This window comes from Oncorhynchus clarkii, chromosome 32 (assembly GCF_045791955.1).
Source record: "Oncorhynchus clarkii lewisi isolate Uvic-CL-2024 chromosome 32, UVic_Ocla_1.0, whole genome shotgun sequence".
Classification (NCBI taxonomy): Eukaryota; Metazoa; Chordata; class Actinopteri; order Salmoniformes; family Salmonidae; genus Oncorhynchus; species Oncorhynchus clarkii.
In genome coordinates, this window is record NC_092178.1 from 36,221,802 (window position 1) to 36,239,346 (window position 17,545).

General features: G+C 41.1%; 1 protein-coding gene across 1 annotated transcript in view; it reads left to right on the top strand.

Annotated features, from left to right (window-relative positions):
- Positions 1-10,365: 10,365 nt before the first annotated feature.
- Positions 10,366-17,545, top strand: part of LOC139391774 (zinc finger and BTB domain-containing protein 12-like) — an 8,905-nt gene continuing 1,725 nt past the window's right edge. Inside the window, exons 1-5 of the mRNA XM_071139318.1 lie at positions 10,366-10,537; positions 14,662-14,882; positions 15,229-15,423; positions 15,645-15,842; positions 16,326-17,545. The exon at positions 16,326-17,545 is cut by the window's right edge and continues 1,725 nt beyond it. Coding sequence (XP_070995419.1) covers positions 14,679-14,882; positions 15,229-15,423; positions 15,645-15,842; positions 16,326-16,586 — 858 coding nt within the window. The 5' untranslated portion in view covers positions 10,366-10,537; positions 14,662-14,678 and the 3' untranslated portion in view covers positions 16,587-17,545. The remainder of the gene's footprint in view (positions 10,538-14,661; positions 14,883-15,228; positions 15,424-15,644; positions 15,843-16,325) is intronic.

A 17,545-nucleotide genomic window follows, 5' to 3' on the forward strand; every position in this document is an offset into this window, starting at 1 on the left:
GGTCCAGTCCACCTGGGTTCCAGCCACTTTCTCTTGTGGACTGTAACCCTCACCCCGTCACCAACCTTTACCTTCAGTAGTGGCGTGTCCCCCGGCAGCTCCCCCTCCTGGACCTTGTGAACCTGGGTAGAGAGTGCTGCAGAGAGAACCGTCAGTTTTTTCACATAATTAGACATTACAATTTGTTGTACATCAAGGGCGCGCATATGACCTCCCTCCCTTGGTGGACCATGCATGACTCTACCAGTCATTATCCCATGAGGCACATACTTTAGCTATCTTAGCTTTTGTTTTTGGTTTGACGTTCCACCAGATTTTGGGATTGGGGCCTGTACTTAGATCCAAATCTGTGGGTTATGCCAAATCTTTCTTCCACCTGTCTCAGGTGTTTGTTAAATGTAAGCCATTTGTCAAATTTGATTTGTCTTGGGATGCCATACCTGGGTATTAGTTTGGTTTGTAGCCACTCAAAGACTGACCTAGCATCCTCCCCTTTTGTTAGTATTGCCTCTACCCATTTGGAGAACCTATCTACTATGACTAGGAGATAGAGTTTGCCTTTAGATACATTTTCGGGGCCCATGTCGGTGTAGTCTATACTAATATCCTGAAAACATGCATTAGGTATTACGTATGAGCCCATTGGTGTTTGATATGGTTTCTTTGGGTTGTGTCTGTCACAACCATTGCATTTGTCACAAAATAAATCATCGTCATAAAATAAGTCAGTCATATTTTTTATGTGAGGGTGCCACCAGATGTGCGAGGCCTTTTTGGAGGGTCTTTAGTTTGCCTTCGTGTGTGGGGCCATGTGTTTCTCATAAAAGTTCTGGGTCCATCAGTGTGGCCTGCTTCATGGGCATGGGCTGAGTCTGTATAGATATTCAGTCTTTCCTTTTCCTCTGATGAGGACCTGCGTCAATCCGATGATTTCAGCTAATTTGGCCGATGCTGGTTGAGGGATGATGGCTGATTGAAGGGTGACATCACGAGGTGAGCTGTTTTTTCAATAGCTTTTGCTACTGCAGCAACGTATCTGGAGCATGTTGACTGTCCTACCTCAATGTGGTCAAGTTTGAAGAGTAGTACATCAAGACCCTTCTCTCCCCCTCTTGTTTCTGGAATAGGACGGATGAGGTGAATCCTTCCCTTCCAGAAACATCCAAATGGAACTTGTTCTTGTAGTCAGGTGCAGTCAGAGCTGCTGCCGCTGATAGATCTGTTTTCAGGAGTGCTATGGCTGTTGATGCTTCAGCCGTCCAGGCCAGGGGTGCATGGAGGTTCCTTGATCGTAGGATGACCGGTGCTGCCACCCCCTCTGGGCCACACCCAATGGTACAACACCTGATAGGTGGGGTCAGGTGCATCATGTCTTCGTCCCAGTCTGCAGTGTAGAGGCAGTCATCAGTTTCTGTTGCATTGAGTGTGCAATGGATCTCAGCTTGGGGAGTCTTATATGGGTGCAGAGTGTAGATTTGAGCTTTCAGTTGGTTGAACTTAAACTGGATGTGAGGGGTGGCAGGCCCTGTGAGTAGGCATTTTAGCCAGTACAAGAAATTGAACATAAATGATTCTGAGCTATTATCCACTGTAAAAAACCACTGCTATTGCTTTTGAATATTTTGTTGACCTAAAATTTTAAATGTAAAGATTCAGATATTGTGGTCAAGACAGTGTGGTCATCGGCAGGAGTGGCATCCTCATCATTCTTACTGGGTGATCAGGTGTTGAAGTGGGAGGGTTGGTTGTAATCTTGCTGCTCCTGCTGCATGTGTCTAGGAGAGGGTCCTCTTCCTCTTCCTGGTGCCCCTCCACGTCCTCTTCCTCTTTCTCTCCATTGCTGTTGCTGCGGGGAGAGTGGTTTCGTGCAATATCTGGCATAGTGACCGGGAATTCCGCAGTTATACCACTGGTAGTTTCCCCCTCTGTATGGTCCAGTGTAGGGGCCTCGTTGAGCCCGTTGCCGTTGCAGGATATACCGCTGTGGGGGAGGGTAATGGGGTGGTGGGGCTGCCTGCTGTTGGATCATCTGAGAGACAGTCTGTGCCACGATCTGAGTGTTATCTGGCTGCTCCCCTTGGTCTTGAGTTTCTACTGCAATCATTTGTTTGGGCGTGATGGCTGCAGACATTTTATCTAAGTCGTCTGATAATGTGTATAATGCGTTATTTAGGTATATTCAATCCTTACTATGTGGTGTTTATTTCTATCGTTGTATGCTTAGCCTGTCCCTGGTCGAGACAAAGGGGGTTATCAGTATGTGACGCCCGCCACGTGTGTATTTCACCGGTATTTTATTTGAATTTGTTCAGCGATTCGTTTAGGTATTTTCTATAAATGATTCTGCGATTTCCTTTTGGAACAATATATCAGTGAATATATGCGGTTCTATAACAATTTTCAGAGTAAATCTAGCTCTTTAGGAAATATAGATAGAATTTCTAGACAACTAAGAGTTGTTCAGTGAATTATTTAAATACTTTCTGTAAACAATTCAGTAAATTCCTTTATGAACTTATATCAGTAAATTCGAGCGATTCTATAGCAATTGTCAGAATAATTATATATCTTTAGGAAATATGGATAGAATAGAAAAACCCAAAAATCAGTGTGTAGCTTTTAGCGTCTGTCAAACAAAGTCTGTACTAAGCTCGGCGGCTTATTTAAATACTTTCTAGAAACAATTCAGTAAGTTCCTTTATGAACTTATATCAGTAAATTCCAGCGATTCTATAGCAATTGTCAGAATAATTTTAAACTTTAGGCAATATCAACAGGAATGAAAAAAACGAAAATCAGTATTCCAGCCCGGCTGCTGTCAATCAAAATTGCACGGCCATTCGATACTAAGGTGGCTTTGTCTACCAGCACGTGTGCCTAATAGCCCAGTTACGTATCCCAACCTACTCCGCGACAAACGTTTCTTTCAATTTAATTTCCCCCATCTCCAAATCATGGAATGTCAACTCTGGTTCATATTATGTTTATTGTTTGATGTGCAATAGCCACATCATTCCCGATCTCTGTCTTGTGGAAGGCCAAACTTACATATCCTATATCTATTCGACTACACCTCTAACATAACCAATTAAACAGTTTACAACTTATTCAATAGGATCTTTTACATGCAGATTCAGTCGATCTATTAATTAACTAAATCTCTAAACACAACCAATTAAACAGTTTAGAACTTATTCAATAGGAACTTTTACGTGCATACTACACTTCTAAGCCACAACCAATTAAACAGTAAGCACTTATTTAATAGGATCTTTTACATGCATACTACACTTCTAATAATAGGCCAATTGATAAAAAATAAAAATACAAATAAAAAATAAAAACGAGCAAAACAAGATCTCCCCGATCAATGTCTTAGGTTCTCATGTAAAAATTTGGGCACCGATTCATACTCACGCCCAGTACTTTCTGATCAAAATTTGGTTTAGGCTATAATACAATATGCAGATTTCGATATAACGGGCTCTGCTCACCTTTATATAGAGCGCTCCGATCAGATTTCCTGAGGCAAGATGAATGGCTGGGGAAGTCACTCTTCCGTCTGATTTTTTAGCCGTGATCAGTCTCGTCCTCTCACACTAACTTATAATAGATCGAATTCAAGAACAACCATCCTCTGCTACCAATTTTGTTAGTGTTCAAATACTGGAGAGTTGAGACCAAATCACGGACGCTGGACAGAGTGGATTTCAGTTGTAACAAAAGACAGTTTTAATGAGTCAGAGATATCTTGTCCCGCAGTTTTACGTTCACGGACCTAGTTCACATAACTCGGCAAGGAGCCAGGTGAAAAAGAGGCCTATACAATGGTTACATACATTTTTATACATAGAATAAAGTAGGTGGAGTCTTGTCGTTTCGGTCTTCTTGACTGGTCGGAGGGTTGGAGGCGGGCCTTGCTCTAGCCAGAGCGGGCCCCATTGGTGCACAGCAAAAGTTATTTGCTCTTGGGACCGGCCAGTTAGAGGGAGATGAGATGTGTGTTTATATAAGGAAGAGGGGGTCAGTCTTATGGCTGGGTGTATGTGTTCTTACGACGGAATGTCTTTGTTTATATGAGCTATATGTATGAATATTTATATAACACTTTCAAAGCACTTTATGGCTACAGACGTGAGTGCTATGGGTCGGTAGTCATTTAGGCAGGTTACCTTAGGCACAGGGACTTGGTGGTCTGCTTGAAACATGTTGGTATTACAGGCTAAAAAATGTCAGAGAAGACACATGCCAGTTGGTCAGAGCATGCTTGGAGTACACGTCCTGGTAATCCGTCTGGTCCTGCGGCCTTGTGAATATTGACCTGTTTAAAGGTCTTACATCGGCTGCGGAGATCCGATATTAACCAGTAATTCAAAATACGCCTAAACTTTTTAAAACGTTAGCTGACACCTTGAGACTCTATAGAGGGTAACAATGTTTTCCCTGAAGGGATGGCAATTTTGTTATTTGTTAGCTAGCTATCTAGGTTACCAGTTAGCTTTTAACATTACCCCTCTATCAAGTCTAGCTAGCTAGCTCTACTGGCTGCTGGCTAAATGAGCTAACGTTCTTGATTGTAGTTACTAAGATAAATGAAACATTTAAAATTAGCTACTAACTTTAGCGTTTACTTTATTGAGGTATTTTCTTAACAGATTCTCACTTATTTGTTTCTCCTGTTGTCAGTTTGACCACACCATTTACAGCCCCAAATTAAAAGAGGACAGTTGGAACACAACCCTCTTTATCCAGAGGGAATTCACAAATGATCGCCAAAGTCTGAAAGAATTATATGGATTTAATATCTGTTTTTGAATTTGAGCATGTCCTCAATTCAAATCCACATCTGAAATGTTCTTAATTTAGCACATCAAGATCCTGATATGGACCTCAGTCATGAGCATATGCATTGTATGTGCTGAGAAAATACACAATGTAAGCCTACGGTCAGTATTTGTCATCTGTAGTGAAATTAAGACGTTCACATAGGCCTATCTCAGTATATCTAATGAGTCAATATCCGGCCATACCATGTATGATATCCGGTTGGAATCCCAAAATAATTTGTGCATGAAAGAAAAATATGGATTTCATATTTGTCCAATTATTGAGCACGTGCTGAAAACTCAGAAATGCACCAGAAATTGTCCTTGTTTTCAGCATATCAAGATCTGCATATAGACCTCAGCCAAGAGAAGCATATCTGGAATCAATGTAGCTTCCTATCTTGAATGTGCTGAGAAAACACATATGCGATGTATACAGTCAGTATTTGTCAACAAGAACAGAGGAAAACGATGTCACATATCTCAGGATATTGAATTAGTGCATTTCCGGCCAAAGGAAATGTCCATGTGTAATATTTGGAATAATCCCAATATCATTAATGTCTAAAAGGCACATCTGGATTCAGAATTTGTCAGGGTATGGTGCATATCCACAAAATTCAAAATGTGCATTGGAAATGGTTTGAATGATCTATTTAGCACTTATCATCGTGGTTTGCTTTTTCAATCTCAACAAAAAGAAAATACCTACCTCCCTACTCAGTATCAAAGAAAAAATCTCAGAATGTCATTAAACTTTTTATCGTTTTGTCTCTTTCCATTAATCTAATGGCCGGTGAGGATTTTGGATGCTGGAATTATATTCGAGTGGAGTGGATGAACATGTGCAGGTAGCCTACTGGAGACTTTTGAAGTATACTAATCAGGGTGCTGAGAATTTTTTTTTGGGGGGGGGGGGGCAGATTTTTTGGGGTGGCCCGCACTACAGACGGATGGATGGGTGATTGTGCAACTTCAGGATGTCTATGTCCTCAGGGTAAATTTGGGGGATTTTTTTTAAAATCTATATTTTTAATCTTTACATGTTAAGTTCACACTACAATCACCCCAGATTTTTTTTAACACCTCTTACCTCTAAGTATTTTAGCTACTTTTCAGATGCATTTTATACCTCAATTTCACTGTTTGGCTCTTGTCCCTGCCCAAACTTTTGAGCTTCTACTATGTTTTTTTCTATGGCAAAACATTACTAACTACACATTATGTAATGTTATCTTCTAGAGTCAATAAAATAAAATATATATCAATATTTATTGTGAGTATGCCCTTTATATTGTTATTTACACAAAATATACCTGTCCTTTGGTAGTGGTGTCATTTCCACCACTGAGGGCAAATTACTCATTAATCAAGAGAATGTTAATTTAGTTACCATGGAAAAGTATTGCGACCCTGAAGCATGTGGCTTCAGTAGACAGTTGTTCCCCAGGAGTGATGTCCGGAAGTTGAAGAAAAATCTAGGAAAATATTGCTTGTGTAGAGAATATTTTTATTGTCAGTCATTTCCAAACAGGCTATAATTTATTTAATTTGTGGTAGAATTTAGATTTTTTAAATATATTTTATATTTAATATTTTTGTAAACTATATGCTAGCTGTAATACTAACCAAAGCATGCTAAGCAGTCTGTAATTTTTCTCCAAAAGCAGTAGAAGTGTCATTACCATCACAGTCAATTCCATCACAAACTTAACAGTGGTGGAAATGACAAAAATCCATTATGTTATTACTTTTAAAAAAAATCTTTAGACTTATTTAATCATGTTTTGAATTCCTTTAATCTAGAAAATGCTCCAAGGTGTGCACAATTCTGAAAACTTAAATAGTATTTTTTCTTTGTTTTTAGAAGTTACCACATAAAACAGCACAGAGGTCACAGACATAGAAACAAAATATAAAAAAATGATCCTATACGATACCAGGAACATCTGAAAAAATACAGGGAGAGATACTGGAAGAAAAAAGGATCTCTGAGCTTACAAAGCGAGAACAAAGAAGCAAGAGATGGCAATGGAAATGCAACCAACGGAATAGAAGACAGACTTTACAGAGAACAGTTGCAATGGAGACCTACCTATCAGCCATCACAACACATTAGTCACCAGGTGACTTGCAGCCAGAACATGAGGCCATCATACCTGCCCCTAACTTACCCGCCCTGATGCACACCCTGATACCCCTTCCTCATCATCTGCAACAGGAATGAGAAGTCAAATACTTGCTGGAAGGAAAAAGGTTGGAAGAGGTCGCTCAAAAACAGAGATCTTTGCATGACAAATGTCAAACTTGATAAAGCTTAAAACATACATGTATTATACACCAGTTTAAAGATAAACTTCTTGTTAATCCAGCCACGGTGTCTGATTTCTAAAATACTTTACGGCAAAAGCACACCTTGCGATTATGTTAGGTCAGCGCCTAGCCACAGAAAACCATACAGCCATTTTCCAACCAAGGAGAGGTGTCACAAAAGACAGAAATAGCGTTAAAATTAATCACTTACCTTTAATGATCTTCATCTGATGGCACTCCGAGGTCTCCATGTTAGACAATAAATGTTAGATAAAGTTCATATTTATGTCCAAATACCTCTTTTTTGTTTGTGCGTTTAGTCCAGTAATCCAAAATGAACAAGGCGCGGGCACTAAGTCCAGACGAAAAGTCAAAAAAGTTTAATTACAGTTCGTAGAAACGTGTCAAACAATGTATATGATCAATCTTTAGGATGTTTTTATCATAAATCTTCAATAATGTTTCAATTTCTTTGTCTTTAGAAATTAAAAGGAATGGAGCTCGTACTCACGGCCGCACGCGTGACTTAGCTCATGGCATTCTGCCAGACCCCTGATTCAAACAGCTCTTAATCGCTCCCCTGTCACAGTAGAAGCCAGAAACAACGTTCTAAAGACTGTTGACATCTAGTGGAAGCCTTAGGAAGTGCAATATGACCCCATTTACACTGTATATTGGAAAGGCAATCACTTGAAAAACTACAAACCTCAGATTTCCCCCTTCCTGGTTGGATATTTTTCAGGTTTTCGCCTGCCATAAGAGTTCTGTTATACTCACATACATAATTCAAACAGTTTTAGAAACTTCAGAGTGTTTTCTATCCAAATCTAAAACTAATAATATGCATATCTTAGCTTCTGGGCATGAGTAGCAGGCAGTTTACTCTGGGCACCTTATTCATCCAAGCTACTCAATACTGCCCCCCGTTCCCAAATAAGTTCATTTCTGAAAGCTTGCAGGGCCAAAGTGCCCGAAGTTGCAGAATCACCTGGATATATCGGCCCTCTAATACAGGACCTGTGCTGCAGCAACCTCAGCACCCCTACTTCCTGTGGCTATGGACAGGATAGGCACTTGCAAGCAGATGAGGAATGTGGCTATAGGAATATATTATATAGTAAAACCTGTAAAATGGCGAATGTAAATCAGAGAAACAATGCACTACCCTCCTCTACCCAATAAAAAAAACACGCAACCCTCCCCAAAGCAAAAAATAAGTTTGACAACCCTCCCTCTATTTTGTACCAGCCCCCACACCCCAGTAATTTTTTAACTGTCCCTAACGAAAGAAAGAGAATTCAAATACATACCAATTGAACTATATACAGGGATTTCCAGTACCAGATCAATGTACATGAAGATATCTGTATATATAACTCACTGTATAATGAGGATAAAGACGTGGCTCACTTTAGGTTGTTTACTCCAAAACAGCTACATCTGTAGTCAGAAGTTTACATACACTTATGTTGGAGTCATTAAAACTCATTTTTCAACCACTCCAGAAATTTCTTGTTAACAAACTATAGTTTTGGAAAGTCGGTTAGGACATCTACTTTGTCAGAATTGTACATACACTAAGTTCACTGTGCCTTTAAACAGCTTGGAAAATTCCTGAAAATGATGTCATGGCTTTAGAAGCTTCTGATAGGCTAATTGACATAATTGTAGTCAATTTGAGGTGTACCTGTGGATGTACTTCAAGGTCTACCTTCAAACTCAGTGCCTCTTTGCTTGACATCATGGGAAAATCAAAAGAAATCTGCCATAACCTCATGAAAAAAATGTGATGACCTCCACAAATCTGGATCATCATTGGGAGCAATTTCTAAATGCCTGCAGGTACCACGTTCATCTGTACAAACAATAGTACGCAAGTATAAATACCATGGGACCACGCAGCTGTCATACCGCTCAGGAAGGAGACGCGTTCTGTCTCCTAGAGATGAATGTACTTTGGTGCGGAAAGTGTAAATCAATCCCAGAACAGGACCTTGTGAAGATGCTGGAGGAAACAGGTACAAAAGTATCTATATCCACAGTTAAACAGGTCCTATATCGACATACCCTGAAAGACAGCTCAGCAAGGAAGAAGCCACAGCTCCAAAACCGCTATAAAAAAGCCAGACTACGGTTGGCAAATGCACATTTGGACAAAGATCGTACTTTTTGGAGAAATGTCCTCTGGTCTGATGAAACAAAAATAGAACTGTTTGGTCATAATGACCATCGTTATGTTTGGAGGAAAAAGGGGGAGGCTTGCAAGCCAAAGAACACTATCCCAACCGTGAAGCACGGGGGTGGCAGCATCATGTTGTGGGGGTGCTTTGCTGCAGGAGGGACTGGTGCACTTCACAAAATAGATGGCTTCATGAGGATGAGAAATTATGTGAATATATTGAAGCAACATCTCAAGACATCAGTCAAGAAGTTAAAGCTTGGTCGCAAATGGGTCTTCCTAATGGACAATGACCCCAAGCATACTTCCAAAGTTGTGGCAAATGACTTAAGGACAACAAAGTCAAGATATTGGAATGGCCATCACAAAATCCTGACCTCAATCCAATAGAAAATTTGTGGACAGAACTGAAAAAGCATGTATGAGCAAGGAGGCCTACAAACCTGACTCCGTTACACCAGCTCTGTCAGAAGGAATGGGCCAAAATTCACCCAACTTATTGTGGGAAGCTTGTGTAATGCTACCTGAAACGATTGACCCAAGTCAAACAATTTAATGGCAATGCTACCAAATACTAATTGAGTGTATGTACATTTCTGACCCACTGGGAATGCTATGAAAGAAAGAAAAGCTCAATAAATCCTTCTCTCCATTATTATTCAGACATTTCACATTCTTAAAATAAAGTGGTGATCCTAACTGACCTAAGACAGGGACTTTTTACTATGATTAAATGTCAGGAATTGTGAAACTGAGTTTAAATGTATTTGGCTAAGGTGTATGTAAACTTCCGACTTCAACTGTAGCTAAGTTTTCAGATGTTCCTTTTTGTGTCAATCCCTTTAAAAAATGACTGTCAAGCTGTTGTCAGGGGAAGTGATGGTCCACTCACGTATAAAAAAATCGCTAGCTAAATGCTAAAATTCATTGAAAAATGTTGGGGGGGAGGGAGTGGGGCTTATTTTTATGTATGCATAAAGTTAGCAGTGTGGTTAAGGTTAGGTTTAATATACAATTTTAAGAAGATCATGTGTAGAAATAGGCGGGGTTTATGACTTAGTGCTTTTGGTAACTAGGGACGACCGTTGAAAACATGCTGGGGTTAGCTAGTTAAACAAAGTAAACAGCGTTTTGGCTAACATACAACGAATTCGTGCCTAGTTACTCCACAAAAAAACATATATTAAGGAGATATAAAAGATATCTACAGTAATAGCAGGTAAGGAAACACTAAACTAGCTAATGTCGAATTTAATCCAAGGGGTCTTGTGGCTAGCTAGTTGACATTGGCCTGGCTGGGGCTAGGGGGCAACAAGCTAGCTTGGTACTACTAAGTTAGCGGGGTTGGATATTCAATAACGTTGGCGAAATGTACAACCTGCACAATTGACCTAAGCACATGCTGCTAGTGCTAACTAGCTAGCTAGTAACGTTAGCAGTAGTATGTAGCGAGGTCGAAAAATATATAACGTTAATGGTTATCTTCAACCTAGGCTAGTAACGTTAGTAGCTTGATTGTTTACTTTGTTTTAGAGAGCCATATCATATGCCTGATTTCAGTTACACGTTGTGACCTGCTTGACGTGAAAACAAAGTGAACAATGACTTGACCTTCTCTGTCTAACATGACCATCAGTTCAGAATCACAGGGAATGTTGATTGTCAACACGATATATGGAAGCTGTGCTTTTACTTTTTAAAGAATAGTCAGACAACACCATGCCTCTTGTACAACCTAAGTTTCCCTTAGGTTGACCCAGGTGCTACAATATACAGGGTGGCAAACAAGTATTTAGTCAGCCACCAATTGTGCAAGTTCTCCCACTTAAAAAGATGAGAGAGGCCTGTAATTTTCATCATAGGCACACTTCAACTATGACAGACAAAATGAGAAGAAAAAAAACAGACAATCACATTGTAGGATTTTTTATGAATTTATTTGCAAATGATGGTGGAAAATAAGTATTTGGTCAATAACAAAAGTTTCTCAATACTTTGTTATATACCCTTTGTTGGCAATGACAGAGGTCAAACGTTTTCTGTAACACACTGTTGCTGGTATTTTGGCCCATTCCTCCATGCAGATCTCCTCTAGAGCAGTGATGTTTTGGGGCTGTTGCTGGGCAACATGGAATTTCAACTCTCTCCAAAGATTTTCTATGGGGTTGAGATCTGGAGACTGGCTAGGCCACTCCAGGACCTTGAAATGCTTCTTACGAAGCCACTCCTTCGTTGCCCGGGCGGTGTGTTTGGGATCATTGTCATGCTGAAAGACCCAGCCACATTTCATCTTCAATGCCCTTGCTGATGGAAGGAGGTTTTCACTCAAAAGCTAAACAACATGGCCCCATTCATTCTTTCCTTTACACGGATCAGTCGTCATGGTCTCTTTGCAGAAAAACAGCCCCAAAGCATGATGTTTCCACCCCCATGCTTCACAGTAGGTATGGTGTTATTTGGATGCAACTCAGCATTCTTTGTCCTCCAAACACGACGAGTTGAGTTTTTACCAAAAAGTTATATTTTGGTTTCATCTGACATTCTTCCAATCTTCTTCTGGATCATCGAAATGCTCTCTAGCAAACTTCAGACAGGCCTGGACATGTACTGGCTTAAGCAGGGGGACACGTATGGCACTGCAGGATTTGAGTACCTGGTGTGTTACTGATGGTAGGCTTTGCAACTTTGGTCCCAGCTTTCTGCAGGTCATTCACTAGGTCCCCCCTTGTGGTTCTGGGATTTTTGCTCACCGTTCTTGTGATCATTTTGACCCCACGGGGTGAGATCTTGCGTGGAGCCCGAGATCGTGGGAGATTATCAGTGGTCTTGTATGTCTTCCATTTCCTAATAATTGCTCCCACAGTTGATTTCTTCAAACCAAGCTGCTTACCTATTGCAGATTCAGTCTTCCCAGCCTGGTGCAGGTCTACAATTTTGTTTCTGGTGTCCTTTGACAGCTCTTTGGTCTTGGCCATAGTGGAGTTTGGAGGGTGACTGTTTGAGGTTGTGGACAGGTGTCTTTTATACTGATAACAAGTTCAAACAGGTGCCATTAATACAGGTAACGAGTGGATGACAGAGGAGCCTCTTAAAGAAGAAGTTACAGGTCTGTGAGAGCCAGAAACCTTGCTTGTTTGTAGGTGACCAAATACTTATTTTCCACAATAATTTGCAAATAAATTCATTAAAAATCCTACAATGTGATTTTCTGTTTTTTTTTTCTCATTTTGTCTGTCATAGTTGAAGTGTACCTATAATGAAAATTACAGGCCTCTCTCACCTTTTTAAGTGGGAGAACTTGCACAATTGGTGGCTGACTAAATACTTGTTTGCCCCACTGTATATATCTATACACTGCTCAAAAAAATAAAGGGAACACTAAAATAACACATCCTAGATCTGAATGAATGAAATATTCTTATTAAATACTTTTTACTTTACATAGTTGAATGTGCTGACAACAAAATCACACAAATTATCAATGGAAATCAAATTTATCAACCCATGGAGGTCTGGATTTGGAGTCACACTCAAAATTAACGTGGAAAACCACACTACAGGCTGGCTGATCCAACTTTGATGTGATGTCCTTAAAACAAGTCAAAATGAGGCTCAGTAGTGTGTGTGTCCTCCACTTGCCTGTATGACCTCCCTACAACGCCTGGGCATGCTCCTGATGAGGTGGCGGATGGTCTCCTGAGGGATCTCCTCCCAGACATGGACTAAAGCATCCACCAACTCCTGGACAGTCTGTGGTGCAACGTGGTGTTGGTGGATGGAGCGAGACATGATGTCCCAGATGTGCTCAATTGGATTCAGGTCTGGGGAACGGGTGGGCCAGTCCATAGCATCAATGCATTCCTCTTGCAGGAACTGCTGACACACTCCAGCCACATGAGGTCTAGCATTGTCTTGCATTAGGAGGAACCCAGGGCCAACCGCACCAGCATATGGTCTCACAAGGGGTCTGAGGATCTCATCTCGGTACCTAATGGCAGTCAGGCTACCTCTGGCGAGCACATGGAGGACTGTGCGGCCCCCCCAAAGAAATGCCACCCCACACCATGACTGACCCACCGCCAAACCGGTCATGCTGGAGGATGTTGCAGGCAGCAGAACGTTCTCCACGGCGTCTCCAGACTCTGTCATGTCTGTCACGTGCTCAGTGTGAACCTGCTTTCATCTGTGAAGAGCACAGGGCGCCAGTGGCAAATTTGCCAATCTTGGTGTTCTCTGACAAATGCCAAACGTCCTGCACGGTGTTGGGCTGTAAGCACAACCCCCACCTGTGGACATCGGGCCCTCATACCACCCTCATGGAGTTTGTTTCTGACCGTTTGAGAAGACACATGCACATTTGTGGCCTGCTGGAGGTCATTTTGCAGGGCTCTGGCAGTGCTCCTCCTGCTCCTCCTTGCACAAAGGCGGAGGTAGCGGTCCTGCTGCTGGGTTGTTGCCCTCCTACGGCCTCTTCCACGTCTCCTGATGTACTGGCCTGTCTCCTGGTAGCGCCTCCATGCTCTGGACACTACGCTGACAGACACAGCAAACCTTCTTGCCACAGCTCGCAATGATGAGCCATCCTGGATGAGCTGCACTACCTGAGCCACTTGTGTGGGTTGTAGACTCCATTTTGCACGCCCAATTTTTCAGTTTTTGATTTGTTAAAAAAGTTTGAAATATCCAATAAATGTCGTTCCACTTCATGATTGTGTCCCACTTGTTGTTGATTCTTCACAAAAAAATACAGTTTTATATCTTTATGTTTGAAGCCTGAAATGTGGCAAAAGGTCGCAAAGTTCAAGGGGGCCGAATACTTTCGCAAGGCACTGTATATGTACAGTGGGGCAAAAAAGTATTTTGTCAGCCACCAATTGTGCAAGTTCTCCCACTTAAAAAAAATATATATATATAGTACCAGTCAAACGTTTGGACACACCTACTCATTCAAGGGTTTTTATACATGTTTTACTATTTTCTACATTGTATAATAATAGTGAAACTATGAAATAACACATATGTTGTAACCAAAAAAAGTGTTCAACAGATTCTTCAAAGTAACCACCCTTTGCCTTGATGACAGCTTTGCACACTCTTGGCATTCTCTCATCCAGCTTCGTGATTAATTATCAAGGCACACTTGTTAATTGAAATGCATTCCAGGTGACTACCTCATGAAGTTGGAGAGAATGCCAAGAGTGTGCAAGAGCAAAGGGTGGCTACTTTGAAGAATAATGAAAAACCCTTGAATGAGTAGGTGTGTCCAAACCTTTGACTGGTACTGCATATTTGACATGATAATTGCATTATGTCAAGAATGTCTTCTTCATGTCTCTCATATAGGCACCACAGTAGCTAAGATGGAGGTGCTGTGTTTCCGGTTGCCAGGTCACGGTGACGCCACGCTAAAGAGCATGAACTCTCTGAGGTCCAGGCAGCAGTTCTGTGACATCACCATCGTGGCCAGCGGCAGGCAGACATTCCGGGGACACAAAGTGGTCCTGGCTGCCTGCTCCCCCTTCCTCAGGGACCAATTCCTGCTTAACCCTTCCTCTGAACTGCAGGTGGATGCCAGTGAAAGCCACCTTGATACACACTATTTGGGTTATGTTTCATAAATGTTGTGTCAGCTTCAACTGATATACTAGCCCCGGACACTTCTTGTCACATGCACCTTTCAATGATCAGACTGTTTTAATAGGCATATCTTTGGCCTGGGAAACTCACAGATGTATCACGCCAGCTGTGGTTCCAGTCCTATGCCTCATTATGGTTCAGTCGAGTAGATACTATCACAAGTCTTGCAGGATATGACACTTATGGCTTACACGATTGATCATAGGAAAGGTCTCTTGAGACATAACAGCAAAATAACTGTTTGGTATGTTTTTGTCCTATTTTGCCCTCTAGGTGTCAGTCCTTCACAGCTCCTCTGTGGTATGTGAGCTGCTCCAGTCCTGCTACACCGGTGTGCTGCAGTTCAGCCCCAAGGAGATAGTGAATTACCTGACGGCCGCTAGCTACCTGCAGATGGAGCATGTTGTGGAGAAGTGCCAGGGAGCCCTGGGCAAGTACATGCAGCCAAGGAACCCCAGCTCACCAAAGGTTAGTTACTTATTTTGGTTAGTGTTTATTGGTGTTGAAGCATTGGTTGGAAATCACAACATAAAATGTTAACATATATTTCAGTTGTAGAAAGCAAATACGAGTCTACTATGTGATTCAACAAAGGCTGGATTTGCAGTGTTCACTGTCAGATTGTTCTACCCGTGACAACATTCAATCGGCTCGTCTTCATTCTTTTTCTCTCCACCGCTCCTTTTCAGATCAAGTCAGAAGAGAGTCACTCGATGCCAGTGACAGTCAGTGGCAGCAGTCAATCCCTTATGTCGACCTCTACTGATCATTCCCCCTCACTGCAGCCTCACAGCCCTGTACAGTCTCAGGTTGATGACCATACATTCTTGTACACTAAGACAGATATACGTCACGATGACGAACATAACACTCTGGATGAGATCAAGGTAAGTAGATTCAGGAACAAAACTTACCAGTGCATCCATCTCTGGATCTATAAATGGGTGAGAATCATGCACTCTCTACAACAGCAGAGTTACTGTATTGTATCAACATAATAGTATTATGTGTATTTGGTATTTAAAATATTGTATTTTCAAATACGCTGCCCAAAAAAAGATACATGGTTTAGTATTTTAATGGTTATTTGTTAAAACCAAATAGTTTACCAAATTGTATTTGAGAGTATTTTCAAATACTATTTTTAAATCCCTGGGTTAAATGCATGGGTGTGTATTTGAGTCAGTGTATTTTAGTATTTCCAAATGCATTAAAATATTTGACTACTTGTCCTTTCAAATACAAAATAAATACTTAGAATGTATGTGAAAGTAATTGAGATATTTTAAATAGTATTTGAACCTAGGTCTGGTAGCTACCCAAGGACATTGATTACTAGCACACTCAAATCGGTCTCAATTTTGTTCCAGGTGAGGGCAACAGAGGAGGATGAGTGCAGGGAAGATTATGAAATGATCCGGATGTGCGTGGAGCGTTTGGAGGAGCTGGAAGAGAGGCGAGAGGTAGAGGAGGGCGGTGAAGAAGCCACAGAGGGCCATCAGGGGAGCCAGTATCCCGATACGGACTGTGTCATAGTGGGAGGTGGCGAGGGGGACCAAAGGAATAGAAGACAGACTTTAAAGAGAACCGTTGCAATGGAGACCCACCTATCAGCCAACACAACACATTAGTCACCAGGTGACTTGCAGCCAGAACATGAGGCCATCATACCATCCCCTAACTTACCTGCCCTGATGCACGCCCTGATACCCCTTCCTCATCATCTGCAACAGGAATGAGAAGTCAAATCCTTGCTGGAAGGAAAAAGGTTGGAAGAGGTCGCTCAAAAACAGAGATCTTTGCATGACAAATGTCAAACTTGATAAAGCTTAACGGAAAACTGAGAAATACAAAAAAAGGTATGATCAACTGATGAAGAAAATGGAGAGACAAGATTCCCCCAAAGGAACTCTGAAGAACTTGAGTGGATTTTATTGTTTCATTGCAGAGTTAAATTAGAAGTATCAAAAAATGTGCAGTGCCAAGGACAAACAAGTTGTATCAAAAATGCTCAGAGGCAACATCCTGAGAAAGTATGTCCTGGTCAAAGCCACGAACAGAGAATTAGGATTTTAGGAAAACCTTAAAAAGCACTTAAAATAATATTCAATGCAAGTTCATGTACAAATGTATAAGAAATGTGTTATAAATTAATTGTATGATATTTAATTTAACTAAAATGTATGTTTAATGACATGCTGTAAATTACATTTGTCTAATGGCTGTCTGAGAAAAATGAGAAGAATATATTAATTCCTGAATAGTACGATCGCAGCCATTATCAGATATTGTTTCTAGATGAATCAAAGACATTTATAATTCTGGTAAAATGGTGTTCCAATACATTTTAAAACCTCTCTGGGATATGTGGGATGCTAGCGTCCCACCTCGCCAACAGCCAGTGAAATTGCAGGGCGCCAAATTCAAACAACAGAAATCGCAGAATTACAATTCCTCAAACATACAAGTATTATACACCATTTTAAAGATAAACTTCTTGTTAATCCAGCCACGGTGTCTGATTTCTAAAATACTTTACGGTGAAAGCACACCTTGCGATTATGTTAGGTCAGTTAGGCAGTTTACTCTG